Source organism: Octopus bimaculoides, chromosome 19 (assembly GCF_046866305.1).
Source record: "Octopus bimaculoides isolate indiv1 chromosome 19, ASM4686630v1, whole genome shotgun sequence".
Classification (NCBI taxonomy): domain Eukaryota; kingdom Metazoa; phylum Mollusca; class Cephalopoda; order Octopoda; family Octopodidae; genus Octopus; species Octopus bimaculoides.
The window spans coordinates 3,054,680-3,066,713 of NC_142946.1; the positions used below are offsets into that span (position 1 = coordinate 3,054,680).

The window sequence follows — 12,034 nt, forward strand, 5'->3', positions numbered from 1 at the left end:
CCAACCCATGCTAGCATGGAAAGCGGACGTTAAACGATGATGATGATACATACATACATGCTCACATATTCTTTTATTTAACCTGCCAAAAGTCTTTGTCTTTCTAATGCCAATGTATACTTGTCATATTACAGAAGAAATGTGGTCATTCCCAAACAGAACTATCGATGTGCAGGCTGTGGAACTCGTGTGGAACCTGGTAAGACTTTCACTAAAATTCTTCTCTCTTCTACTGTGCTGCCACCTGACGGCTGGTAACATTATTCAGTCCATGGTCAACTTAAAGGGTAATGGGTAAAGACTCCCTTTGGTCATGAATGACCTTGGGATTGCACCTAGAAAGTTACCCTCCCAGACACAAGTCTGGGCAAGGTTGTTTATGGAAGACCATCGGTCACCCATGCAGACCAGCCTCTCCTCTCCACGCTACTGATGTTATCCAAGGGTAGGGCAAAGGGGCCGATACAACTTGGCAATAAAGAAATAAATATATTACAGGTATTGCCAATATAATGTAACAATAGCAAATGAAGAAAACAGACAAGTTGAAGATTTTATGAATAAAAGATATTTTCAAAATTTGTGAACAAAGAAATGGCCAGAAAATATTCTCCAAAATGTCTTTTATAGACTTCTTATTTTTGCTACATCCATCCAATATTTACAAACGCATCTTTAGGAAAGAACAACTCTTGATCTGATTCATTGGTACACCAGGATGTATTTAGCAACACAAATATTTACACATCAAATATTTGGACTAAATTCTCCTAATTAGAATATCTAATCTTGCTTCATTGTCAATGCATTCCTATCTTCACTGATACAATCTCAGATATTCCATTATATTAACATCAGTCACTCATTAATGTCACTTGTGTCATTCCAGCCTACATGAAGCGGTTTCGTTATTGTGAATATCTGGGCAAGTATTTCTGCCAATGTTGTCATACCAATGCCACTGCTTATATTCCAGCCAGGATTCTACAGAAATGGGATTTCACTAAGTACTATGTCTCCAAATATTCTTCTGATCTTTTAACCAAAATTTTCCATGAACCCTTTTTCAATATTGAAGACATAAACCCAGCCTTATATCGCAGAGTGAAGGTTCTAGATAATATTAAACAATATCGCCAACAATTGATACATCTAGCGACACTCATGAAAATCTGCCGACATGCAAGTATAAGGTGAGTGTTATCTCTTTAGTCTCTGAATTCATCTGGAATTTAGTCAGAAAGGAAATATCGGTAAGCACCATACAATCATGGCAATAAAAGGTCAGGGAGTTAAATATATTGCTTGGTTTTATTTCCCTATTGTGGATATTTCACTGAAATTATATAGTTAATTGATCTGGAACAGCATGAACATCACAACTCATCTACCTCTTGCTTAAAATCAATAGTACAAATGACCCATTGATGGATACTGCTGAGTTTGAACAATTTAAAGATTTACAAACCTTTTGATTTTTGACTGTTCCACCTCTAAATCTGATTTAATTAACAGAACATGACATCATTGCTTCCTGAAGCTAAAGTTAATTATATTGTCTTAAGGTTTAATTAGGGTTGTGTTTGTAAGTCATTAACATATTTACATGACAATAAAATTATGAAAAAATAAAAAAAAGAAACAATAAAGACATGAAATAAAACAAACAAAACTTCATTTATCTTTCTCCTTTCCATCATCAACACAGCAAAGGGTTTAATTAGGGTGATAATTAATAAAACTCGTTAGCTACATCTGCATGACATAATAAAATTATATTTCTATTTTTCAGTATTTACCCAGCAATAGAGAATTTGTCTGGTCATTTATTTCGAGAAGTTCATACATATTCCATTGCTGACTTGCTTTTGGTAAGAATACCATTCCTTCTACTTTAACCAATTCTTTATGCGAGCGAAAACACTAAACATATTAAATTGACCATTTTAGAAACTGAACCCAAAACCATGTGTTTGGGAAGCAAGCTTCTTACCACACAGCCACGCTTGTGCCTAAACATCATTGATGTTAAATTCAAATTACAATGAAAGTGAACAAAGTTTGAATGTCATGGCTGGCCGCCAACACATTTCTCTGCAAAATGTGGCTAGTTTCTCCTGTTCGTGCTGCATTATGAGCATTGTCCTGTGTTTGAGAATGAAATTATTTCCTTGTTATTGATATTGATTTGGTATGTGAGTGTTGTTGTCTTAAACACATCTTTGTCATTGGATCAAACACAAATGCGTAAAGTGCTGCAAGGGGTTCGTCGAGGGTTTATAGTGCCATCGATTAGACAACTGTCCCTTGATAACCATGAAGGTTTCTGTAAATCTGCTGCTATCACTGTTTGAACTCTAAGCCCTCATACCACTGGTTACTCTGTTTGGTTTCAGGTGAAAAATGGTGAGTTATTAGCAATGCTGAAGAAATTTGTGACAAATGGCATCAACCATGTTAAAGAGTGTGAGGTAAGTTATTTCCTGAAAGCCTATCATTGATGTTGAATTGAGTCTGATTAATCTTAATAGAGAACAATCTTATACACACACACACACACACACACACACATGAAAAGTCATTTTCTGTTTACCAAATCCCCTCACAAGGCTTTGGTCAGCCTGAGGCTATAGTAGAGGACATGTGCCCAAGGTACCACGCAATGGGACTGAACCCCAGAACCATGTGGTTGAGAAGCAAACTTCTTACGCTGTGTTTTAATGATGTTGACTGCTCCAGTTTATAGTAAGGTTGGGGTCTCAATGCAGTGTTGTTTAACCCTTTAGCATTTAAACTGGCCTAAATATTCTGCTTTGCATTCAAACCAGCCAGATCCTGTCTCTCGCACCTACCCTATAATGTCGTGCCAAAAATATGTAATCACACAATCGAAGTCTTGAAACTACAAGATAATGCATGGTTGATTGAAAACAAAGTGACTGAATAAGTATTACATTTGACATAGCAATCCGAATGGCAAAAGGTTCCGGGAAACTGATTACTAATGATGTGTTAGTGACGAGTTTGGGGTCATATAATGCTTGATTGAGCACATCCTCTGTGACTTTTGTCTCTCAGTGGTACAGTCGTTTTTTTATTTCTAATTAGAATGTAATTTTCAATTTCTAATTAACAGCATTGCCATTGCTTTGGGTTCATCTGTGAACTGTGCAACAATGATCATGACATTATCTTCCCGTTCCAGTTAAATAAAGTCATCAATTGTCCTCGTAAGTACCCGCTTTTCATGAATGGATTCTGCATCAGGTTGGGAATTGTGTTCTGTTGCTATGGTTACTGATATCATGTGATTGCAACGCTTCTGTTTCTCGAAGTCATGTGACTGTAATAGTGGACTGCTAAAGTACACCAGTGACACCATTGAATAACTGGATGTGATCTGCTGGAGTTTCTCAGTTGTCGTCCGACCCACTTTAAAACCTGTTCGGTTGATGGAGATTCTTTTTGCTTGTTTGTTTCACCAACCGAAGACATCTTTAAAATTGAACCAATGAGAAACTCTTCATTGGGGCTTGACCTGCTAGAAATAGCAGCCAGATCTCTCTTTAATCGTAACGTATTGCTATAGAGAAGATATTGGATAATATAGGTTGTGATTGACTGACTGAAAAGGTGAGATGGTCAAAGTCAGAATGGTTTTGATTCATAGGTTTGTTGGAATTGTCTCAATGAAGTTGTTCACATTTAATTAAACTCCATACAAGGATCTTTACTGTCCCCTCATCAAACCTCATTCTGTTACCATATAAAGATGCTGCCCTTTTTTGAACCAGTTTTAGTAAAACTCATCAGCTGTTGCCCTAAATAAATCCCTCTCCATTAATTAAGCAATTTCTCTCCTTGTTTGAATTAAATGATTCTTTACATTAATTATAATTTCTTTATTTTTAAACGAAAGCCTCATCAATCAGGTTGGTTCAACTCTCTTCTTTTTCCTGTCCTCTGCCTCTCTAACATCTTATCTGCATACAGACATATAGAAACACACACACGGGTTCCCATTTTCTGCCTTTCAACATTTGGGGCTTTTGATTTGTGGGTTAAATAATCATATTTTTGGGTTATCCCTAAATTAGTTGACAAATTTTGACTTTGTTCTTCTTTTTTTTTGGTAACCTACAGGAAACTATGTCCCTTTGCCAGTTGAGTCCCCAAATTTAAGTCAATCTTTGAGAGTCATAACAGATTACTCAGTGACACCATCTGTATGAAAGACAACAGTTTAGTTAGTGGTAACATATTTAATAAAGTTGATATCAAAAATCTAATTGGACATAACGACTAATATTATTTTAACTGGCAAGTATGGGAGACAACCCAAGCATGTTTCAGTGTTATGTTATTAGACCTCCTCAGCAAAGAATTACTGTTCTTATCAAAAAGCAATTTTAAGGTATTTTCGGAGAATTAAAACAATGATAAGTTAATTACCAATTAAATTAAGTTAATTTTTAATTAACATAATTCAACTCTAAATTAAATTATTTATGATTGTAAAGTTGCACCTTACAATGCTAACAAACCGAATTCTCCCGCCCCCTTCTCCTTATTGACCTGGGAATAATATAATGGAGTATCTGCTATTGATCAATTAATATTTGGTTTATTAACTTCGTTTCGTTTAGTAGTTAATTATGAATAAATTTAATGGGAAAATAGATTGCAACAGTGACAGGGTTGTTAAAGGAACGTTGATTCCGTCTACCAGCAGAAAAAGAGGACAAGGTTCCCCCTATGTTACCAGGATCAGATTTTTTGAGGGAAATATTACTGTTGTGATTATTATTATTATTACTACTACTACTAATATTGTTGCTGTTAAGGCAGTCAGCTGGCAGAATCATTAGCATGCTGGGCGAAATGCTTAGCGGTATTTCGTCTGCCGTTATGTTCCGAGTTCAAATTCTGCCGAGGCTGACTTTGCCCTCATCTTTTCGGGGGTTGATAAATTAAGTACCAGTGAAACACTGAGGTCAATGTAATTGACTAGTCCCCCCCCCCAACTCCAAATTTGAGGCCTTGTGCCTCCAGTAGAAAGGATTATTGTTATTATATTTATTATTATTATTATTACTACTACTATTATTGTTGTTGTTAAAGTGGAGAGCTGGTGGAATCATTAAAATGCGGGGCAAAATGTTTAGCAACATTTTGTCTGTCTTTATGTTCTGAGTTCAAATTCCGCTGAGATCAATTTTGCCTTTTATCCTTGCAGGGTTGATAAAATAAGCACCAGTAGAAATTGCTGGCCTTGATCCAAAATTTAAAACCATTTATTATTATTATTATTATTATTGGTGGTGGTGGTGGTCAAATACTTCTATACTTCATAGCTGACAGTTTTTGTTGTTTTAATGTCAATTGTTTTTGGAAATATGCTTTTGTCTGACACTGGGTCAATTTGCCACTGACACATACATTTTCTGTGTATCAATTCCACTGACAACACATTGGTTAACCCTGGGTTATAAAGTTTAAGGAGTCACGGAGTAGAACTGAGCCTGAAACCATTGTAGAATTGGTAATATTAGCATGATTCTATTTATACAGTTCTGACCCCTTTTAAGTGAGAAGTACCCCTAATTATGTGTTGGTTTTGACCACAGTAATCCACCTGACTCATGCCAACATGGAAAGTTGATGTAAAACAATGATGATGATAATGTAGAATTGCATTAATAATTTTGTTTTTCTTGCTTTATTGTTTGTTTGTTTTTTATGTACATATTTTTATTTGTGTTTTGTATTCCTTCTCTTTAGATTGTAAAGCTTGTTACCACATTAGTTGTTTCATACCCAATAAATGTCCGAAATGTGCTCGTATTGCTGTCAGGTGAGTTCTTTTTCACTGAATTTTGGGAAAATGATAAATTTTGGATGGAAGAAGGTGACAATAATGATGAGTTTAAAGTTTTAGAAGTGTTTGGAATATTTACGCCTTTATGCTCTGTGTTTAAATTAAAACAGGGTCAATTTATCTTTTGTCCTTTTGGTGTTGGCAAAATAAGTATTATTCAAGTTCTGGGGATCAGTTAACCCAACCCTTAAAGACGTGACATCAGTACCTTAAATATGATTACACTCAGATATACATATATATTGTTGCTATTATACAAAAATGTCATAAGTCCAAAACGGTGCTTTTTCAGAAAACGAGAAAACAGCTTCACCATTCCATAGCCAAACCTTTGACAAATTTTGATATCTTGGCATCTGAAGCAGCTGGAGATACGATAGTTTGACCAAAAGACCCGGCTATTGCAAGCAAAAATAAATATTGAAAAAAATGCATTTAGCCAAATTTACAACAGTTTAACATAATAGCAACAATTTGTAAATATATATAATATATGTATATATATTATCATCATTTAACGTCCGCTTTCCATGCTGGCATGGGTTGGACGGTTTGACTGAGGACTGGCAAGCCAGGAGGCTGCACCAGGCTCCAGTCTGATCTGGCAAGGTTTCTACTGCTGGATGCCCTTCCTAACACCAACCACTCTGAAAGTATAGTGGGTGCTTTTTATGTGCCACCGACCCGAGACCCAGTCAGGTGGCACTATATATATATATATATATATATATATATATATATCAGGAGAACAGATTTAACACATCCAAGTTTTATTTTTCAGTTAATTACATCTTTATATATATATGTGTGTGTGTACTTCTAGTTAAACTGTTCATGTATAGCCAGTGAATGTATATATAAAATGAATGTAGCAATGGCTTTTAATATGTTGTCAGTTAATGGCCTTTAGTAAGTAATCAGTAAATGTATGTATAATATAAATGCCACAACAACCTTTAGTATGCAATCTGAACGCCTGTAAATGATAAACGCAGCAACAAGCTTTAATGTATAGTCAGTGAATGTGTGTATATAATGAACAGTGACAGCCTATGAACAGAACTTACATGATGTTGGAGTATATATTTATTTTGGATAAGCTTAAAAATTTTTTAAAAATCAATTTTAAAAGCTGTTAAGGCAGAGATTGTTAGAAAGTTCTCTGTAAACATTTGTGTGTTAAATGAAACCATTTTCTGAAATCATTGGTATGAAATAATTTTCAACTTGTCTTCAGAGAAGTTAAAAACGAAGGTGACTGATGCCTATTTGTGGAAGTGACATTATCTCGCTACTGGTAAAGTATTCCTTGTAGTGAAACTTCATCAATTTTAATCCCTTTCAATCAAACCTGTCTACCATTTCTGGTGTGATCAACAACTACAAAAGATCAATAGTTTAAATTAGGCATTGCTGTCCCTTCTTTCTGCCTCGATACACCTGTATTGTTGTTGTTGTTCTAATTATATTTTTAAAATATCGTCTAGAACAATCTACTAAATACTTTGTCTGGAAATATAAAAAAAAACCCTTTCAGGTTGAGTTTTTTTTTTTTTTATGTTTTGTATTGACAACTTGCATTGGGCATGATGAGGGCTGCAGCACATTCTTTCATCATCCATCATCTAAATTTTATCTGCAGATGTGGAATCATTCTCCTTCATCAAAGTCCTTACTTTCAATCATCTACCGTGGGTTGGTTTCCAGAGGATAACTCAGCCGCAAGGCATGCACACATCTATAAAGGATTCGGATGGTACCTTGCAGCAAACTGCAGCCCTTTTTCTGTTTTGTTGGTCCACTGGGAAGAAATGGCTGATTGGTCCTTCTTTGAAAGCCATCGGGAGCATCTGAGTGTGGCAGCCATCAAGGAACATGGCTATAGATCCAAGGAGGGTTGTCCTGATATGTTGCTATGAAAATGTTCATCTTAGGTTGTCTGTTGAGACTGGGTGCCCAAATTCTCATCTTATCATTGAGCATGTTGCGTTATTGGCCCTGGCTTGTATATCAATATAGATTGGACCTTGGTTGATCTCTGTTCAAGCTATGAACCCCCAGCCCTCATTAAAGGGTGTCCTGCCATAAATTTTATGTCTTTCAACATGTGGTCACCATATCAGAGAAATTTGTGGTGTTGAAAAAAAGATCTGGTAGCTTTTTTTGATCAGAATGTGGCATCACTCCATTCCTGGAACATTTGGGTCTTCTTTCATCAAGCGAGCTGAGTTGTATGATGCACCTACACAACTCCATCTTTTGCACCAACCAGATTTAATCAAAAGACATCAACCTACTGCAGATATGACTGCATTGTCCTTCACCTATTGCAGCTGTGCACCAGACTGTCAACCTTACCCTGCTAAAAGACATTACGAGCTGCATCCCATCACACTAAATAATCTATATAATAAAATATTGATTAGGAAAATTTCCTAAAGATGAGACTCAATATCTAAAACCTAAACTATTGATCAGTGTTCAATATATTTGAAGATATAACTCTCTTTGTAGATTGGAAGCATGATATTTTGTCACTGTCCAGAAACTGTTTGTTCTTTAATTGGCTGTCAAATATCCACCTTCTACAGCTGCCTTCATAATCTTACATTTAACAATTCCTTTGACAATCTTAGCATCATTATCTTCTTCGTAATTTCCAAACTGACAATAGTTCATGCATGTTTCTTTTTTTCTCTTCAATTTCAACTTAAAATTAAACAAAATTCTGCAAGAAGAACCTTTACTGGCTTGAGTTTGTTTTCCATTTTAATAAACTGCTTCAGCATGAATTCAAGACTTGTTAACCCATAACTAAACATTATATAAATATTAACTAAACGGTCATGCCATCTTCTAGTCTTTTAGATTCTTCTAAACTTCATTTTTCTCACTAACCCTTACCTGATTTCCTAACTGCCTGTCTTTGCTGGTTTAAATAAGCTTTATAAAAACCTAATTAATTTCATGAAAACTTAAATTTCGTAGAAACCTAATTAATTTTAAAGTTTTTACATATATATATTGTTAGTCAATCACTGGAACTATTAATTTCTTGCATATACACCAAGTTACTTATTTTAGGACAGTGTGTCTCCATCATCTGTTATATATTACTGATACTTGTTGAAGGGAATAAATGTAGAACCGATCTGGGTAAGAATTGAACTCAGAATTATTACAAGTGAAATTAAATCCTATCGAGTGTTTGGGACAGTTTTTCTATTACTTCATTCATGTCCATATTTGGAAGAACTATTGAAGCATTGTGTGTGTATCTGTTCATGCCTGTGTTTCTCTTGAATTATGGCCTGTTTTTTAATTTTACCTCGGAGTCAGTTTCTGTTTCTGTTTTTCTTGCTTCATATTCTACATCTCTCTCCAAGATTTTACAGAACAGAAGTTTCCCCGTGTGAGGTATTTCTTTTTGATTGATGTTTGCTAAGTCCTATGTTTTCTTGCTCTGGAAAAGAATTGGGGTGGTGAGTGCTTTTGTCGAAATAAATATGTTTGATTCAAACTGGATTCTATTTTTATCCTGAGTTGAGAAAGGCCTAGCTCTTTGACTTTTTTAAAATTCCATTATCTATTAATTTCAGGCAATGTTTTTATAGTTATAGAAAGCCTTTCAGTTTTTTCAGTTGTATATGCCATAGTTCTGGATTTACTACATGCATCTTGCTATGCTGTATGGCATATTTCATTTGCTGTGAGATAGGTGTGATGTCTCTGTTATATTAGTGTGTATCTGTTTATAGAATGTCTGTTTTGATCCTGGTAACTCATAATTTTACAATGATGTCCAAGAATGGTAGTTCTTTTTCACTAGTTACCATTGTAAATTTACTGGACGGACGAAGGGTGTTTAAGACATTATGAAACACATGTAATTTATTTTTGGTTTATTCCAAAAAATAAGTCATTGAAAAATGCTCTCATTTCTCAATGACATATTCTTTAAATGTTTGGTTGAATGGTATTTCTGTTTTCCAAAATAGCTTCTCTTCTAGGTATCCCATTACTAGATTTGCATATGACGGTGCCTCTCTTGAATCCATTGCTGTTCCTTTAATCTGTCTCTGTCCTTCCATTAAAGTTAAAGGTGTTTTATTCCAATATAATTGTAGAGTTTTGATGATGAACTATGTTTTAAAGCATTTATTTACTTATACCTCTGTTTTTCCATCCTGGATCTAATCACTGTAAGGCCTAATGTATGTTGTATGTTGGTATGCAGGTTAGTTACATAATAGCTTGCTAAAATGGGAGTTGTGCTCCCTCCACTATGACTATAACATCATGCTTGAATGATGCTTTTAACGTTCCACTGGCACAGGTGCCAATCATCTCTGTAGAATACTGCCTCAACGGGTTTTGTCCAATCCAGGCCAGAATGGTCAAAATGTGTGTATGTGTGTGTGTGCCTCCCTGCTTCCACAACTGGCTGAAAAAAGTATCAATAGAGATTGATGTTCAAAATTTTTAAAGTCAGTGATTTAGGGAAGTTTGATAAAACATTTGGGATGAGTTTTGGGATAGAAGTTGACTGGAAAGTTCTTCCATAAAACTGATGGAAAGTCTAATCACTGAAGTTTAGTCTTTATTATTGATGTTAATGAGAGTTTGGTTGAGGTAATAGCAATGGGTGTTAAAGCGGAGTGGGATTGTAGTAACATGTGACCAGGAGTGGGTTGGTATGAAGAATCATAGAATCTGGGAATTGTAAGGAAGGAAACATGACTTTGTATGAACTTAATTTTAGCAATATTAAATAACATGCTAATTTTTCGGCCTAATTACACCTAAAGCAATAGTTAACATTCTAATTTTAAAGACTATCTTTGTCAGTGTTTCTTGGAGAAATAAATGTCAAATTTTCTGTTAAAATGAGACAAAAATATTTGAAATAAGAATTGCAGAGATAAGTTGAAGAAATTGTTTGTTTGATTCAGTTTGGTAACATGGTGAATGTGTTTTTTATTTCAGAAGGAAAGTGCAACAACAGCGATCAACCGATATAGAAGAAGAAGAAAACGGCTGACTGAAGTAGCCATCTTCAAGTTTGGTTGTCAGTTATTATTGGAATGACCGTGTCTTGTTTGTGTCACCTGCATCAATCCTGCTGCAGTTAAAACAAGCAGAAGCTGCTGCATTAACTGCACAATATCTCGTCGTTCTGTAATGCAAGAGATGCCCTGTGTTCTGAGGCCAGCAATGTATTCCTCCAGCTTCCACATTTGGTACCAGCTTAACAACATTATCACCAAATAGAAACAGCTTTTCTGGTCAAAGCTTTGTACATGCTAAAGGATTATATTTATACTGGAAACTATTTTTATTATTATTATTATTACTATTATAATTATTATTGTTTGTCTTTGTTGTTGCATTGACAAGTTTACTTCCATGTGATTCTGTGTGTACAATCCCCACCACCACCATCATCATCATCATCATCATTGTCATCATAAATACAATCAGTAAAATATGTTTTAAGAATTATGCTTTATAAGCATGTGCAGCTAAATATATTTAATGTGTTGTTGATGTATATAATGTCTTCGTTTGATATATATATATGTGTGTGTGTATATAGAAAGGAAGAAGTGTGTGTGTGCATGTGATCAATAACTGCAAGAAGGATGGTATCGCATGTTACCCTGGAATGTATATTTTGATGAGATCTTGCAGTGAAAGGTTGTTGAAGCTTTCTTATAAAATTCCAAACAAGGAACCAACTAAGAATCTGGAGTAAAACTCTTAGAATTTCCAATTTATTTCTCTAAAGAAAAATGATACCTTTTTTTTTGCCTTTGTGAAAATGGTATCACTTTGAAATGTTTTATCTTTTGTTGTTTTAATCAGAAATTAAATTTCAGTTGAGAATTATTCTTGAATTATAGAAGTTTGGTCCTCCAAACAAAATGGCAGAGTGACCTCTAGATTTATATAGCAAGGTGACCTCTAAATAATATGGCAGGGTGACCACTAAATTATTGTCTTATTCTTTGGTATTTAAAACTAAAACTTTTTTTTTATATATAATTGTGAAATTGGATCAATCTGGAAACTTGATTGTAGTATGGAATATTGATTTCAATGTAACTCTGGTATGAGCAATAAAGAAATGTATGTAACCCTGGAGGAGATTGGACG

At 34.8% G+C, this 12,034-nt stretch overlaps 1 protein-coding gene across 3 annotated transcripts in view; it reads left to right on the forward strand.

Moving 5' to 3' along the window:
- Positions 1 to 11,429, forward strand: part of LOC106880266 (run domain Beclin-1-interacting and cysteine-rich domain-containing protein) — a 43,394-nt gene extending 31,965 nt beyond the window's left edge. For 2 of the 3 annotated variants that reach the window (XM_014930135.3, XM_014930133.3), the window contains exons 16-22: positions 135 to 199; positions 890 to 1,193; positions 1,793 to 1,871; positions 2,397 to 2,471; positions 3,137 to 3,230; positions 5,782 to 5,854; positions 10,865 to 11,429. In XM_014930135.3, coding sequence (XP_014785621.1) covers positions 135 to 199; positions 890 to 1,193; positions 1,793 to 1,871; positions 2,397 to 2,471; positions 3,137 to 3,230; positions 5,782 to 5,854; positions 10,865 to 10,919 — 745 coding nt within the window. In that variant the 3' untranslated portion in view covers positions 10,920 to 11,429. Of the gene's footprint in view, positions 1 to 134; positions 200 to 889; positions 1,194 to 1,792; positions 1,872 to 2,396; positions 2,472 to 3,136; positions 3,231 to 5,781; positions 5,855 to 7,115; positions 7,176 to 10,864 lie in introns of all 3 variants that reach the window. The other variant, XM_089366498.1, reaches the window with a different exon arrangement.
- Positions 11,430 to 12,034: the final 605 nt, after the last annotated feature.